At 33.4% G+C, this 19,074-nt stretch overlaps 1 protein-coding gene across 1 annotated transcript; it reads left to right on the top strand.

Annotated features, from left to right (window-relative positions):
- Positions 1-8,452: 8,452 nt before the first annotated feature.
- Positions 8,453-9,244, top strand: LOC139854694 (uncharacterized). Its single transcript, XM_071843984.1, has one exon. The coding sequence runs from the start codon at positions 8,453-8,455 to the stop codon at positions 9,242-9,244; it is 792 nt and encodes a 263-aa protein (XP_071700085.1).
- The last annotated feature ends 9,830 nt before the right edge of the window (positions 9,245-19,074 follow it).

The following is a 19,074-nucleotide window of genomic DNA, read 5'->3' as shown; positions in this document are numbered from 1 at the left end:
TCTTCCCTTTATGCGTTAATGCAGTCAAGGGTTTTGCTATTCTGGAAAAGTCTTGGATGAACCTTCTGTAGTAACCAGCTAGTCCTAAAAACTGGCGTATGTGTTTCGGAGTTTTCGGGGTTTCCCACTTTTCAACAGTTTCTATCTTTGCCGGATCCACCTTAATACCTTCTTTGTTCACTATGTGACCGAGGAATTGAACTTCTTCCAACCAAAATGCACACTTTGAAAACTTAGCGTACAATTCTTCCTTCCTCAATACTTCTAACACTTTTCTCAAATGTTCACCGTGTTCTTGGTCATTCTTTGAGTAAATAAGTATGTCATCAATGAAAACAATGACAAACTTGTCAAGGTATGGTCCACACACTCGGTTCATAAGGTCCATGAACACAGCTGGTGCATTAGTTAAACCAAACGGCATGACCATAAACTCGTAATGACCGTAACGTGTTCTGAAAGCAGTCTTTGGAATATCATCTTCTTTCACCCGCATTTGATGATACCCGGAACGTAAGTCAATCTTTGAATAAACAGACGAGCCTTGTAGTTGATCAAATAAGTCGTCGATTCTCGGTAGTGGGTAGCGGTTCTTGATGGTAAGTTTGTTCAACTCTCGGTAGTCGATACACAACCTGAATGTACCATCTTTCTTCTTGACAAACAAAACAGGAGCTCCCCACGGTGATGTGCTTGGTCGAATGAAACCACGCTCTAAAAGTTCTTGTAATTGGCTTTGCAGTTCTTTCATCTCGCTGGGTGCGAGTCTGTAAGGAGCACGAGCTATTGGTGCAGCTCCTGGTACAAGATCTATTTGAAATTTAACGGATCGATGTGGGGGTAATCCCGGTAATTCTTTCGGAAATACATCGGGAAATTCTTTTGCAATGGGAACATCATTGATGCTCTTTTCTTCAGTTTGTACTTTCTCGACGTGTGCTAGAACAGCATAGCAACCTTTTCTTATTAGTTTTTGTGCCTTCAAATTACTAATAAGATGTAGCTTCGTGTTGCCCTTTTCTCCGTACACCATTAAGGGTTTTCCTTTTTCTCGTATAATGCGAATTGCATTTTTGTAACAAACGATCTCCGCTTTCACTTCTTTCAACCAGTCCATACCGATTATCACATCAAAACTCCCTAACTCTACTGGTATCAAATCAATCTTAAATGTTTCGCTAACCAGTTTAATTTCTCGATTCCGACATATATTATCTGCTGAAATTAATTTACCATTTGCTAATTCGAGTAAAAATTTACTATCCAAAGGCATCAATGGACAACTTAATTTAGCACAAAAATCTCTACTCATATAGCTTCTATCCGCACCCGAATCAAATAAAACGTAAGCAGATTTATTGTCAATAAGAAACGTACCCGTAACAAGCTCCGGGTCTTCCTGTGCCTCTACCGCATTAATATTGAAAACTCTTCCACGGCCTTGTCCATTCGTGTTCTCCTGGTTCGGGCAATTTCTAATAATGTGGCCTGGTTTTCCACATTTATAACAAACTACATTGGCATAACTTGCTCCGACACTACTTGCTCCGCCATTACTCGTTCCGACACCATTTGTTCCTTTCGTTCTATTAACCCCTGGTCCGTAGACCTCACACTTCGCCGCGCTATGACCATTTCTTTTACACTTGTTGCAAAATTTGGTGCAGAACCCCGAGTGATTCTTTTCACACCTTTGGCATAGTTGCTTCTGATTGTTGTTGTTGTTGCGGTTATTATTGTTGTTGGGATGATTGTTGTAGTTGCTGTTGTTGTTGTTGTTGTTGTTGTTGTTGGGCCGTTTGTTGTAGTTGCGATTGATGTTGCGATTGTTGGGATAATTGTTGCGATTATTGTTGTAATTGCTGTTGTTGTTGTATTGGTGATTCTTATCACCGTTTTCCTCCCACTTTCTTTTGACTTGCTTCACATTGGCCTCTTCAGCAGTCTGTTCTTTAATTCTTTCTTCAATCTGGTTCACTAGTTTGTGAGCCATTCTACATGCCTGTTGTATGGAGGCGGGCTCGTGTGAACTTATATCTTCTTGGATTCTTTCCGGTAATCCTTTCACAAACGCGTCGATCTTCTCTTCCTCATCTTCGAATGCTCCCGGACAGAATAGGCACAATTCTGTGAATCGTCTTTCGTACGTGGTAATATCAAATCCTTGGGTTCGTAACCCTCTAAGTTCTGTCTTGAGCTTATTGACCTCGGTTCTGGGACGGTACTTCTCGTTCATCAAGTGCTTGAATGCTGACCACGGTAGTGCGTACGCATCATCTTGTCCCACTTGTTCTAGATAGGTATTCCACCATGTTAACGCAGAACCTGTGAAGGTATGCGTAGCGTACTTCACTTTGTCCTCTTCAGTACACTTACTTATGGCAAACACCGATTCAACCTTCTCGGTCCACCGTTTCAATCCGATCGGTCCTTCGGTTCCATCAAATTCCAAAGGTTTGCAGGCAGTGAATTCTTTGTAGGTGCATCCTACACGATTTCCTGTACTGCTAGATCCAAGGTTATTGTTGGTATGTAGCGCAGCCTGTACTGCGGCTATGTTTGAAGCTAGAAAAGTACGGAATTCCTCTTCATTCATATTCACGGTGTGTCGAGTAGTCGGTGCCATTTCCTTCAAAATAGTTAAATGGAACAAGTTAATCATACAGAATATTAAGAGTAGTTAATAGTATTTCGTAGCATAATATGAACTCATTTATAAAAGCTTTTTCTTCATATTAGCGTTTTATAAGTTTAAATTCGGGTAGTACCTACCCGTTAAGTTCATACTTAGTAGCTAATATACAATTCAACTACTACAATTCTATATGAAAAACTGATTATAATAATATTTCACGTTCAAACTTTTATACAATATTTTACAAACTTACAATACCGCTTATTTTACATAAAGCATGAAATATAGCACACAATAACTTTGATACAAGATAGTTGTGAAGACAATTCTAGCTAGTACACAAGTCGTTCAGCAAAGGCAATAAATACACGTAATTCATACGTCCAGAAACAAGTCATGCATTCTGGTTTTACTAGGACTACTTCCCATCCTTGGTCTTGTGCAACATAACCGTTATGGCCGTTGATAAGACAGCGTGTTGTAACGTCATCAAAGGGACGAGGGTTACGTAATGTCCAACAGTCCCGTAATAATCTAAAAACCTCATTTCTTACCCCAATTACCGACTCCGTCACTTGTGGAAACGTTTTGTTTAATAGTTGTAGCCGGATGTTCTTGTTCTCACTTTGGTGAGAAGCGAACATTACTAATCCGTAAGCATAACATGCTTCTTTATGTTGCATGTTAGCCGCTTTTTCTAAATCACGAAGTCCAATATTCGGATATATTGAGTCAAAATAATTTCTTAACCCGTTGCGTAAAATAGCATTTGGGTTCCCCGCAATATATGCGTCAAAGTAAACACATCGTAACTTATGGGTGTCCCAATGTGATATCCCCCATCTTTCAAACGAAAGTCTCTTATAAACCAAGACATTCTTGGAACGTTCTTCGAATGTCTTACAAACTGATCTCGCCTTAAATAGTTGTGCCGAAGAATTCTGGCCGACTCTAGACAAGATTTCATCAATCATGTCTCCGGGTAGGTCTCTTAAAATATTGGGTTGTCTATCCATTTTGTATTTTTAAACTGTAAAATAGACAAGAGTTAGATTCATAAAAAAAAATACTTATTAATACAAGCAATTTTTACATATATCATAAAGCATAAGAACACTATATTCCATATATTACACCACACGAATACAACTATCTTATTCCGACTCGCTCGTTTCTTCTTCTTCGGTTTTGGTTCGTTTTGCCAGGGATATATGATGTTCCCCTAATACGAACCGTCGTTGTCCACATTGGTTTAGAAAAACCTGGTGGTTTAGAGGTTCCCGGGTCATTGTTACAACTTAAGGACTTCGGGGGTTGACGATACATATAAAGTTCATCGGGGTTGGAATTAGATTTCTCTATTTTTATGCCCTTTCCCTTATTATTTTCTTTTGCCTTTTTAAATTCAGTTGGGGTAATTTCTATAACATCATCGGAATTCTCGTCGGAATCCGATTCATCGGAGAATTGGTAATCCTCCCAATATTTTGCTTCCTTGGCGGAAACACCATTGACCATAATTAACTTTGGTCGGTTGGTTGAGGATTTTCTTTTACTTAACCGTTTTATTATTTCCCCCACCGGTTCTATTTCTTCATCCGGTTCCGATTCTTCTTCCGGTTCCGATTCTTCTTCCGGTTCCGACTCTTCTTCCGGTTCCTCTTCGGGAACTTGTGAATCAGTCCACAAATTATTCCAATTTACATTTGACTCTTCATTATTATTAGGTGAGTCAATGGGACTTGTTCTAGAGGTAGACATCTATCACATAATATCAAACACGTTAAGAGATTAATATATCACATAATATTCATATGTTAAAAATATATAGTTTCCAACAAAAATGTTAAGCAATCATTTTTAAAGAAAACACGGTCGAAGTCCAGACTCACTAATGCATCCTAACAAACTCGATAAGACACACTAATGCAAATTTTCTGGTTCTCTAAGACCAACGCTCGGATACCAACTGAAATGTCCCGTTCTTATTGATTAAAAACGTTCCATATTAATTGATTTCGTTGCGAGGTTTTGACCTCTATATGAGACGTTTTTCAAAGACTGCATTCATTTTTAAACAAACCATAACCTTTATTTCATCAATAAAGGTTTAAAAAGCTTTACGTAGATTATCAAATAATGATAATCTAATATATCCTGTTTACACACGACCATTACATAATGGTTTACAACACAAATATGTTACAACAAAATAAGTTTCTTGAATGCAGTTTTTACACAATATCATACAAGCATGGACTCCAAATCTTGTCCTTATTTAAGTATGCGACAGCGGAAGCTCTTAATAATCACCTGAGAATAAACATGCTTAAAACGTCAACAAAAATGTTGGTGAGTTATAGGTTTAACCTATATATATCAAATCGTAACAATAGACCACAAGATTTCATATTTCAATACACATCCCATACATAGAGATAAAAATCATTCATATGGTGAACACCTGGTAACCGACAATAACAAGATGCATATATAAGAATATCCCCATCATTCCGGGACACCCTTCGGATATGATATAAATTTCGAAGTACTAAAGCATCCGGTACTTTGGATGGGGTTTGTTAGGCCCAATAGATCTATCTTTAGGATTCGCGTCAATTAAGGTGTCTGTTCCCTAATTCTTAGATTACCAGACTTAATAAAAAGGGGCATATTCGATTTCGATAATTCAACCATAGAATGTAGTTTCACGTACTTGTGTCTATTTTGTAAATCATTTATAAAACCTGCATGTATTCTCATCCCAAAAATATTAGATTTTAAAAGTGGGACTATAACTCACTTTCACAGATTTTTACTTCGTCGGGAAGTAAGACTTGGCCACTGGTTGATTCACGAACCTATAACAATATATACATATATATCAAAGTATGTTCAAAATATATTTACAACACTTTTAATATATTTTGATGTTTTAAGTTTATTAAGTCAGCTGTCCTCGTTAGTAACCTACAACTAGTTGTCCACAGTTAGATGTACAGAAATAAATCGATAAATATTATCTTGAATCAATCCACGACCCAGTGTATACGTATCTCAGTATTGATCACAACTCAAACTATATATATTTTGGAATCAACCTCAACCCTGTATAGCTAACTCCAACATTCACATATAGAGTGTCTATGGTTGTTCCGAAATATATATAGATGTGTCGACATGATAGGTCGAAACATTGTATACGTGTCTATGGTATCTCAAGATTACATAATATATAATACAAGTTGATTAAGTTATGGTTGGAATAGATTTGTTACCAATTTTCACGTAGCTAAAATGAGAAAAATTATCCAATCTTGTTTTACCCATAACTTCTTCATTTTAAATCCATTTTGAGTGAATCAAATTGCTATGGTTTCATATTGAACTCTATTTTATGAATCTAAACAAAAAAAGTATAGGTTTCTAGTCGGAAAAATAAGTTACAAGTCGTTTTTGTAAAGGTAGTCATTTCAGTCGAAAGAACGACGTCTAGATGACCATTTTAGAAAACATACTTCCACTTTGAGTTTAACCATAATTTTTGGATATAGTTTCATGTTCATAATAAAAATCATTTTCTCAGAATAACAACTTTTAAATCAAAGTTTATCATAGTTTTTAATTAACTAACCCAAAACAGCCCGCGGTGTTACTACGACGGCGTAAATCCGGTTTTACGGTGTTTTTCGTGTTTCCAGGTTTTAAATCATTAAGTTAGCATATCATATAGATATAGAACATGTGTTTAGTTGATTTTAAAAGTCAAGTTAGAAGGATTAACTTTTGTTTGCGAACAAGTTTAGAATTAACTAAACTATGTTCTAGTGATTACAAGTTTAAACCTTCGAATAAGATAGCTTTATATGTATGAATCGAATGATGTTATGAACATCATTACTACCTTAAGTTCCTTGGATGAACCTACTGGAAAAGAGAAAAATGGATCTAGCTTCAATGGATCCTTGGATGGCTCAAAGTTCTTGAAGCAAAATCATGACACGAAAACAAGTTCAAGTAAGATCATCACTTAAAATAAGATTGTTATAGTTATAGAAATTGAACCAAAGTTTGAATATGATTATTACCTTGTATTAGAATGATAACCTACTGTAAGAAACAAAGATTTCTTGAGGTTGGATGATCACCTTACAAGATTGGAAGTGAGCTAGCAAACTTGAAAGTATTCTTGATTTTATGAAACTAGAACTTTTGGAATTTATGAAGAACACTTAGAACTTGAAGATAGAACTTGAGAGAGTTCAATTAGATGAAGAAAATTGAAGAATGAAAGTGTTTGTAGGTGTTTTTGGTCGTTGGTGTATGGATTAGATATAAAGGATATGTAATTTTGTTTTCATGTAAATAAGTCATGAATGATTACTCATATTTTTGTAATCTTATGAGATATTTCATGCTAGTTGCCAAATGATGGTTCCCACATGTGTTAGGTGACTCACATGGGCTGCTAAGAGCTGATCATTGGAGTGTATATACCAATAGTACATACATCTAAAAGCTGTGTATTGTACGAGTACGAATACGGGTGCATACGAGTAGAATTGTTGATGAAACTGAACGAGAATGTAATTGTAAACATTTTTGTTAAGTAGAAGTATTTTGATAAGTGTATTGAAGTCTTTCAAAAGTGTATAAATACATATTAAAACACTACATGTATATACATTTTAACTGAGTCGTTAAGTCATCGTTAGTCGTTACATGTAAGTGTTGTTTTGAAACCTTTAGGTTAACGATCTTGTTAAATGTTGTTAACCCAATGTTTATAATATCAAATGAGATTTTAAATTATTATACTATCATGATATTATCATGTATGAATATCTCTTAATATGATATATATACATTAAATGTCTTTACAACGATAATCGTTACATATATGTCTCGTTTAAAAATCATTAAGTTAGTAGTCTTGTCTTTACATATGTAGTTCATTGTTAATATACTTTATGATATGTTTTCTTATAATAGTATCATGTTAACTATATATATATATCCATATATATGTCATCATATAGTTTTTACAAGTTTTAACGTTCGTGAATCACCGATCAACTTGGGTGGTCAATTGTCTATATGAAACATATTTCAATTAATCAAGTCTTAACAAGTTTGATTGCTTAACATGTTGGAAACATTTAATCATGTAAACATCAATCTCAATTAATATATATAAACATGGAAAAGTTCGGGTCACTACAACAAACCCCATCCAAAGTACCGGATGCTTTAGTACTTCGAAATTTATATCATGTCCGAAGGAGGATCCCGGAATGATAGGGGATATTCTTATATGTATCTAGTTAATGTCGGTTACCAGGTGTTCACCATATGAATGATTATTTTTGTCTCTATGCATGGGATGTATATTTATGAGAACTGAAAATGAAATTCTTGTGGTCTATTAAAATGATGGAAATAAATGATTATGATAAACTAATGAACTCACCAACCTTTTGGTTGACACTTTAAAGCATGTTTATTCTCAGGTGTTAAAGAAATCTTCCGCTGTGCATTTGCTCATTTTAAAGATATTACTTGGAGTCTTTCATAGCATATTTCGAAGAACGTTGCATTCGAGTCATTGAGTTCATCAAAGATTATTATTAAATCAATTTATAGTTGGATAGTGGATATTATGAAATGGTATGCATGCCTGTCAATTTTCGATGTAAAGAAAGATTGTCTTTTAAAAACGAATGCAATGTTTGTAAAATGTATCATATAGAGGTCAAATACCTCGCAATGTAATCAACTATTGTGAATCGTTTATAATGTATATGAACGGGTCCTTTCATGATAATACCCCTTTATTATCTAGATTTCCTCGTTTATTCTCCCTGGAAACGAAAAAATGGCTCCGTTTCTTCTCATTTTACAGACACGGGTTGGCACTGGTCTTGGAGGATAGAGATCAGAGGTGTTATAGAAGAATCGCAGTTTAATGAGCTTTTGTACTCTTTGAATTCGGTTGCTCTTTCGAGCAAGTGGTGGTGGGATAGTTCTCCTAATGGTTCTTTTTCGGCTTCCATTGCAAGGAAAATGGTGGATGTGCTGGCTCAAGCTCACTTCGACGTTCCTACATATAAGTGCAATATTGTCCCAATTAAAATCAACATATGTATATGGCGTCTTAAACTTCATCGCTTGGCAACTCTTCGAAATTTGGATATAAGGGACTTGGTTTTCGATAACACGTGTTGTGGTTTGTGTGACTTTTTTGAAGAGTCTCATAGTCATCTTTTTGTTAGATGTGACACATCGTATCCAATATGGTGCAAGATTGGTCGTTGGCTTGATATTTCAATTCCTAAATGGAATTCGGTTGATGAAATTTGGAACTGGATTGATTCTTTCTCGGCTCAAAGGAACAAGAAGATTATCATTTCATCTTCTTTCTCGGCTCAAAGGAACAAGAAGATTATCATTTCATCAATCGTTTATTCGACTTTCTGGAATATTTGGCATCTCCGGAACCGCATTGTCTTTAAAGACCATTCGTTCAAGAAAGCCCATGTTTTCGATAGCATTGTTTTTTCAAGTTTTAATTGGTTGTTTGCGAGATATCACAAATCCAGAATAAACTAGACAGTGTGGTTGCAAAACCTTATAAATTCTTTGTAATTTTCTTTTTGTTCCTCTAGTTTCTCGCTAGTTTTTTGTTTTTATATATTTTTGCCGCCATTCGAAAAAAATAAGTTGCTGAAGTGACGTTAATATAGCACAATGTGATTGTATGACAGTTGTCATGAATCAGAGTAGTCTAAAGTTCTCTATTTTCTTTTCATCTATTTACATACATAACTAGTCATTAATAGTTAGGCATGGCACCCGCGGGTCGTGGACATGGATTTACTACATTCATCACCTCCACTTGCAGATTTTTAGAAGATCCATTAGCCCACAGATATTGCTTAACGGATTTATTTTTAACTCCATGCCTGTACCTACAGATATTCGCGGGTCGCGGGTTTACCCGCGGATTTTATTTATGAAGTATATGTAAATTAAAGTATTCAAAAATCAAAAATAAATATAATTACATAATTCAAAGTGACATGAAAAACAACATCCAATCATATACCCATATTTATGATATAATAAATTGAGAAAACATATATTAATTTTACTTTTTTTGTTTAATATATGTAAAACTACATTTTTAAAATTAACAATCAAAATTTAGCTGCTAAACCTAATCATACAATAGGTTCACGAATTACTTAAGTGATAGGTAAAAATTAAATTTATTAAGATGGTCTAATATATGAAGTAACGAATTACTTAAGTGGTAGGTAAAAATTAAATTTATTAAGATGGTCTAATATACGGAGTAAATTATTGCCTATTGGCCATTTATTCAAGGTGGAGATTTTCACTCATTTAGAACGGCTATATCCGTGGATTATTCAAACGGATATTATGGATTTTCGGATCAGATTTTACCCGCAATGGATCTATTACATCCATCACCCACCCGCGACCCATCAGCGATCACAAGATTACATCCATCGCCCACCCGCAAGTAAAGAGTTTTGATTTTATCCGCCCATCACGAACGTGGGTATCCGCGAATCTCGGAGTTTTTTTAGATCCATTGTCATCCCTATTAATAGTTAACAAATCAAGATAACATATTTACCCTTAATAACTTTTGAAAACTCATATTTACCCACCTAAACTAGTTAATATCATATATGTTTATTTTTAATCTTTCAAATAACATATTTATCCACTTTAATATCATATATGTTCATTCTAAACACTTATATCTATCATATATACCATTCATTAAATTAGATTCATTAATTCATAATCTTATTTAATTCATAACATAGTCTATATTATGTTATGTAAAAAGCAAATGATGATTTCACCCAATGACGTTAGTTTAAGATCTGGTCGAATTCGTTTTTACCACTTCACAAAAAGTGACTGGAATAGAAATTTATGTATTGTTCCCTTTACTAGCATGGCTACTCTATGAATCTTGATATGGGCTAGGAAACTGATGTATATTTCCCATACATATTGTACGATATCTTATTTAATAAAATGATTCATAATAATCAATTAACCAAGTTTCATCGAAAAATTATGTCGAGGAATGAATGAATACATTATCTGATAATCAGTGGCGGATCTTGAACATATTTTATGGAGGGGCCAACATAATTTAAAATTTAAATATTAGTTTGACAAAAAAATCTTTTAATATATTTTCAATGGTTTTTATGCTCGAAAAATTAGTGTATTGAACTTAACTAAATACATTCCTAAAACTTTTTTAATCGTTAAACTGTGTAAATAATTACTTTTTGAAGTTAAAATTATTTTGTTAAACACTTTTTTAATGTTAAATTATTATGTCTTGATTATTCTTAATTTAAATTTCATAATGACTTTGAATATGTGTCTTAATATTGATATATGTTAAATTGTAGGGCTGAAAATGTACTTGTACAAAAACTAAAGGGGGTTTTTTAAATAAAAGATATTGGAGCAAACCTCCTCCATCGTCCCTATTGGTCTTTTCCATAAAAAACCACCATTTTCGTAAGTCCTTTAATAATAAAGTTCAGTTTTTTCATGAATCACATACGGTATTTGTTCAGAATTTTGGGAGGGCCAATGCCCCTCCCTGCCACCCCAAAGATCCACCCCATTCTGATTGTATTGTCACCATTAGTAACAAATTATTTGTAAATTCATATGAATTATGAATACTAAGGGGGTGTTTGGATTTGCGTTTTGAAAATTGATTATGCGTTTTAAATAATCAGAATCAGATAATCGGCTTTATCAGAACGTGATTTTAATTAATGGTATTTGGATTTAATTATGCTGTTTGATATCGCAATAATCAGATAATCAGTTTTCTGAGTGTTTGGGAAAATCATATTATCTAATTTTTAAACATGTAAAATTACCAACATGGACATTCATTTTATAAAATGATAAACATAGATTTAATGATAATTTTTCATAAAATGTAAAACCTATTATCAAAATTATTCTAAAGTTATCGGTATATTGTTTGTAACAATATTATTTTACCTAATCAAAAATAAACATACACTTATTTCACTTACGAAGTCCAAAGTGCAATAACAATAATCATAGATCTTGAAATTATTTAAAAGTGAAGTAACCATGACCAATCATTAAAAAACATTCACCTGAATCTCATAATATCTCTTGCAATTGTATCTCTTACTACACTCATATATAGATCATCGTGACCATTCTTCCTAACATAGTTGTGAATTGCCATAGATGCTATCTCGATATTGACTTGTGTTTCATAGGAGTAATTTACATGCATATCTTTTAATATTGCCCATCTTGCCTTCCATACTCCAAATGTTCGTTCAATCACATTTCTTAACGACGAGTGATGATAGTTAAATGTCTCTTTCGTTCCTTTAGGAGCACGCTGGGCAACAGTTTTACCACGACGAAAATCTGGTATATGATACCGAATATTGTTTCCTTTGTATGGAGCAAGATACCCTCTAGTATTTGGATACCCAGCATCAACAACATAGTACTTATCTGTTACGAATTATGAAACAAAGAGTTATTACGTATAAATGAAATGAAACGGAGCAAAATAACAGAAAACCTATAAAAATTCAAGTATCGCTTCTAACCTCCCGTTGGACGAGGAAAATTCACTTCCGGTCTTCGTAACGCTTCTAAAAAAAATTCTTGTACCGTGTGCCGTTCCTTCCCAACCGGCCCACGCAAATGTAAAACACATGTTAAAATCACATGCTGCCATAATATTTTAGGTCGCGTAGCCTTTTCTCCCGATATATTTTGCTTGTTCATGCTCTCGAACAGATGCTCTAACATGTGTTCCATCAATAGCTCCAATGCAATCCTATAAGTACATAATATAAATTATTTATAAAAAATCTCGTATATAAGATTCAAATGAAAATTCAAATAAGATAGATTAGTAACCTTGAACATAGGATAGTAGCGTGAATCGTTTAAAAGTTGTGAAGGTACTTCTTCGTTGTAACGTGTATTGGGCTTAATAATCCCCGATGAGCTTAAGCACCGCTTTCAAAATCATATGAAAATGTCGATGAATAGTTTCTCCCGAAACAAATGCTCATAGTACATGTGATACATCTCCAAATTTTTTCCTCTGAATTTTGAAAGTTCGGGATTTGCCTACAAAAATTGAGAAAATATATATTTATATTATAAACCAAACAATAAAATTTTATAGAAACACTTGTAAATCAAATATTACCTGTATTTTCTCTTCCCACCACTCAGGTGTTGCATTGATTGTCTTTTTGACGGGATCCCATCCAAGACCGGACTCAATTCTCATTAGTCGGTCATATAACTTCCAATCTCTTTTCATTGAATCCAAATGGTTTTTAAGTTGTTGTTTAACGAAAACTTTTCATGTCTGCATCTTTAATTTATCTCCTATATTTGCCCATCCAACCCTAGTAAAAGTGCTCCCTGACTTATTTCCGTTTTGTACTTCCGCGATACACAACTGAACAAACGCTGTATGGGTGTCGGGATCCCAAACAGTTTTTCGGGGATTAACCTTCGTAGTTTCCACACTGACATTCACATTTTCGTTGTTCGAATTCATGTCCTAAATTTTAATAATATACCAACATCCAAATATAAAATAGATGGAGATATACCACTATAACACCCCACTTTCGTAACAGAAAATGGATGTCACATTATCGATAATCAATAACATTAAAATTCATTTATTTCAAGTATCTAATAAGAAACGATATATATATATATATATATATATATATTAATTGTCTTCAAATGAACCAAACTGAAAGTGCGTAACAAAATTTATATAATAACGATATTAATAATGAAAGAAATCTTGAACAAACTTTTCCAACAGCTTCAACTTCCTTATAGCTCTATTCCTTATGTTCCTTGATAACCTGCCGCATGGAAAGAAAAATGCGGCTGAGCGAAAGGCTCAGTGCGCGGATACAAATAAAAGAAAATATATATGTTTTGTAAAATAATTTTTAAGTAACGAAAAAGAAAGTTGGCGATGAACTAAACAAGAACAAATATCTATCAATGAGATTCAAGCGAATCTATAGTCAATGAGATTCTTACAAATCCAGAGTCAATGGGATCCATACGAATCCAGAATCAATGGGGTACGACAATCCGAGCTCAATACAATAGGTACATGGACTGCAGATCCAAGTGTACCAACAATGGTGAATGAGGCGTTGGGCACTACACCGAATCCACAACAATACGATCCAATACAATAACTATGGTTAACCAATACGCCTCCTAAAAATCCCATCACACCACAATGAGGAGACACCGTAACAAATCACACCATTACGGAAGTGTCACCCCACCGGTGCCACAATGACATGCCTATGGTACCTTCACAGGAAGTTATGCTCGCATACTCAGAGTAAAATAAATAACGCTAAACAAATATTAGGTCAACAATAAAGCAATGAGTCCAACTATTAGAAGCCAATAACGATGTTCAGAAATCAATATTAATAGGAGGTCAATAACGCACGGAGTCCAATAAAATTTATCAAAGAGTTCGTACAAATTAATTAAATGAACCGATATCCATATCCATATCAAACAATATTTATCAAAGTAATTTTAGTAAAAAGATTAGAATTCATACTAGTCGATATATATATATTAACAAATATATTTTAGTAAAAATAATCCGTTTAAATATCATGAGTAAAGAAATCCGTACTAAACATTTAATCAAAACACTTTTAGCATAAAGACTAGATTTATACAAAGCAATAAATAGTTTAGGAAAATTACTTGATTTGAATACGTATTAATATTAATATGAATCCAAACAAATTAGTCTATGAACTTTCAGTAAAGAGTTTGTATAATCAATTAAACTATATGAATTGAAGCAATATTTAGTAAAATAAGTTGGAGGTCCTACAATTTATCAACCATACACAATAATACGTATCAAATAATTTTAATATATGAATCAAAAGAATGAAGCTAGAATCCGTACCTTAAATTGTTTATAACAATAATGAATTGGTAATCAAATTACTTCTTCTTGAGACAGAGTTAGAAATGTGAACTCTAAAACCGATAGTCTGGAATCATTTATTTATTTTAAAAAATTTAGGATTTGTATCATATATTATAGATGAATGTGAATGGAGTTTACAATGGGAGTTGTTTGTTATAAGTTATATTGTATTTATAGATAAATTTAGATATAGTATCCTAGACAAAACTTGGTGCTAATTTGAAGATAGAGACTGTCAAAATGGGTTTGCATACATACTCCTCAAATACATAATTGGGTCAATGGAATACCGACATTTTTCTACCTGATGCAATATGCTTTTGAACTTTTAATTATTTATTAGTTATCACTTTGATTTAGGTTTAATAATTTAACTCATATTTATTTGATTTATCTATTTCGTACATGTATATTAACTAATACACAACTTATGTAAGTCTTTAAATTAAGTTAACAAATTTTAGTCTATTAAATCATTTATTTAAATATCGGGTATTACAACTCTACCCTTCAAAAAAAATTTCGTCCTCGAAATCGACAATAGTATAATTCAGACAAATAACTTCATATATTCACACATGCATGTATCAAATAATGCAAATATGTAATTATTAAATTATACCTTAACATGATCCATCAGTCCTCAACGCAAACACCCTGTCGTTGGTTGTCGGTTGAGTTTTGTTTCCTCCGGTAGTATCACGGCTGGTTCTTACAATCCTTTGCAACATGTCCCACTTTTCCACAATTATAGCAAGCTCCAATTTCTTTGTAACACGTGTTTGAAGGATGACGTTTGCCACAAGTATTGCATAAAGTAATCTCAACATCACCGCGCTTATTATGTTTCGAATAACGTTTTTGCGAATTCCCTTCTTGACCTCTCTTTACGTCCCTATATTGGTCATTTCCATTTCTATTCTTGTAGTTTGTCGCCTTCGATGCTTTGTAGTCTAACTCTTCCATTTCAATAGTTTTAGCAGCATTAGCAGCCTCTGCCGCATTAGCAAATTGTCCATTTACAATTTGTGAATGAACACGGTACTTCACTGCCCACTTAAACTTTTCATCTTGCTCGACTGTTGTTCCGGCTGCAGAGCCTATAAAACTTGCAAGTCTAACAAATCTGGCCATAAAGTCAGTAGCAAATTCGTCCTCACGCTGGCGAATGTTATCATACTCTCTAACGTACGCCTCCCTATCAGCTCTAGAAAAATATTGTTGATAAAATTCTTCTCGAAAATCATTCCATGAAAGTGCATTAACAAATACATCTCCTCCTTTAGCTTGCTTGATTGCTTTCCACCATCTTCCCGCATCACCCTCCAACTTATAAGTAGCCAATTTCACCTTGTGGTTGTCAACACATCCCAAAACCTCAAAAATTTTTCTCCATGTGAGCAATCCAATTTTTTGCATCAATCGGAGTCGGGGCTGAGCTAAAGGTTTGGGGTTTCTGCTTCTGAAATCTCTCCAGCCATACATGAAGATCACCAAGTTGTATTGTTGTTCCACCAGAACCTTCAGATGTGTTAGGTGGGGTCTCGGGTGTAGTCGCAATGACATTTACTGGAGTGGGTTGTTCGCGAATGGCATTTACAGTTTGCGTGACTATAGTAGGTATCATACTTGATAACGCTTGATTTATTGCAGTCAAGATATTCGGGTCCACTGCATTCTCATTTGATCTCGACATACAATGAAGAGTTGCTCTTCGAATCTTACGACGGGAGTTTCTTTTCAAAGCATTGCGAAAATGAGGCATCTATGAGAAACAAAAAGGCTTGAATCAAAACCCTAATAAGGATACCGAAAAGGAAATGAAGAGAAAGTTGTCGAAAACAATAGCGGAAGTGAAACCAAGTCTCACGGGTCAACACCGGTCGGGTTTCAACAAGAAAGAACGTAATGCTCTGATACCATAACTGTAACACCCCACTTTCGTAACCGAAAATGGATGTCACGTTATCGATAATCAATAACATTAAAATTCATTTATTTCAAGTATCTAATAAGAAACGATACATTAATTGTCTTCAAATGAACCAAACTGAAAGTGCGTAACATAATTTATATAATAACGATATTAATAATGAAAGAAATTTTGAAAAAACTTTTCCAACAGCTTCAACTTCCTTATAGCTTTATTCCTTATGTTTCTTGATAACCTGCCGCATGCAAAGAAAAATGCGGCTGAGCGAAAGGCTCAGTGCGCGGATACAAATAAAAAAATATATATATGTTTTGTAAAATAATTTTTAAGTAACAAAAAAGAAAGTTGGCGATGAACTAAACAAGAACAAATATCTATCAATGAGATTCAAACGAATCTATAGTCAATGGGATTCTTACAAATCCAGAGTCAATGGGATCCATACGAATCCAGAATCAATGGGGTACGACAATCCGAACTCAATACAATACAATACAATCGGTACATGGACTGCAGATCCAAGTGTACCAACAATGGTGAATGAGGCGTTGGGCACTACACCCAATCCACAACAATATGATCCAATACAATAACTATGGTTAACCAATACGCCTCCTAAAAATCCCATCACACCACAATGAGGAGACGCCGTAACAAATCACACCATTACGGAAGTGTCACGCCACCGGTGCCACAATGACATGCCTATGGTACCTCCACAGGAAGTTATGCTCGCATACCCAGAGTAAAATAAATAACGCTAAACAAATATTTGGTCAACAATAAAGCAATGAGTCCAACTATTAGAAGCCAATAACGATGCTTAGAAGTCAATATTAATAGGAGGTCAATAACGCAAGGAGTCCAATAAAATTTATCAAAGAGTTCGTACAAATTAATTAAATGAACCGATATCCATATCAAACAATATTTATCAAAGTAATTTTAGTAAGAAGATTAGAATTCGTACTAGTCAATATATATATTAACAAATATATTTTAGTAAAAATAATCCGTTTAAATATCATGAGTAAAGAAATCCGTACTAAACATTTAATCAAAACACTTTTAGCATAAAGACTAGATTTATACAAAGCAATAAATAGTTTAGGAAAATTACTTGATTTGAATACGTATTAATATTAATATGAATCCAAACAAATTAGTCTATGAACTTTCAGTAAAGAGTTTGTATAATCAAATAAACTATATGAATTGAAGCAATATTTAGTAAAATAAGTTGGAGGTCCTACAATTTATCAACCATACACAATAATACGTATCAAATAATTTTAATATATGAATCAAAAGAATGAAGCTAGAATCCGTACCTTAAATTATTTATAACAATAACGAATTGGTAATCAAATTACTTCTTCTTGAGACAGAGTTAGAAATGTGAACTCTCGAACCGATAGTCTGGAATCATTTATTATTTTAAAAAAATTAGGATTTGTATCGTATATTATAGATGAATGTGAATGAAGTTTACATTAGGAGTTGTTTGTTATAAGTTATATTGTATTTATAGATAAATTTAGATATAGTATCCTAGACAAAACTTGGTGCTAATTTGAAGATAGAGGCTGTCAAAATGGGTTTGTATACCTACTCCTGAAATACATAATTGGGTCAATAGAATACCGACATGTTTTCTACCTAATGCAATATGCTTTTGAACTTTTAATTATTCATTAGTTATCACTTTGCTTTAGGTTTAATAATTTAACTCATATTTAATTGATTTATCTATTTCGTACATTTATATTAACTAATACACAACTTATGTAAGTCTTTAAATTAAGTTAACAAATTTTAGTCTATTAAATCATTTATTTAAATCTCGGGTATTACAACCAGACTAAATTAGAGCATTGATAAATAATATAATACACGAGATACTTGTATACTTTCTACAACACATTTATCACGATACTGTATAATTTTTATAACCAACTAATCGATGAAGATTGTAATATAAAAATCAACATAACATAACAATAATATTAGATGATAGTCAAAATATAATATAGGCAGATGATGATAATATCATATGATAGCAAAATCAATCAATGATAATATTACATGATTCATATATTAACCATATTACATAATTTTAATCAACAATATCAACGTATGGTCTAATTTAACATATAAAATCATATTAGCTCACAAAAATTATATATAAATCATAAACAATAAAAAAAACTGAGCGACTGTATAAGAATTATAGTACATAGTATTATATTATGTACGGAGTATAGATAAATTGAATTGTTAAAACAAACTGTAACGACCCGGAAATTTCCGACCAAATTTAAACTTTAATCTTTATATGTCTCCGACACGATAAGCAAAATCTGTGATGTTGAGTCTAGAAAGTTTGAAATCTATATTCAGATATTCAATTACCCTCTG

Source organism: Rutidosis leptorrhynchoides, chromosome 6 (assembly GCF_046630445.1).
Source record: "Rutidosis leptorrhynchoides isolate AG116_Rl617_1_P2 chromosome 6, CSIRO_AGI_Rlap_v1, whole genome shotgun sequence".
In the NCBI taxonomy this organism is placed as follows: Eukaryota; Viridiplantae; Streptophyta; class Magnoliopsida; order Asterales; family Asteraceae; genus Rutidosis; species Rutidosis leptorrhynchoides.
The sequence above is the reverse complement of the archived record's forward strand: the minus strand, read 5'-3'. Positions and strand labels throughout refer to the sequence as shown.

What these genes read in the sequence shown, in the direction of transcription:
- LOC139854694 (XM_071843984.1), top strand. Translation starts at nt 8,453, where the DNA reads ATGATAATACCCCTTTATTATCTAGATTTCCTCGTTTATTCTCCCTGG.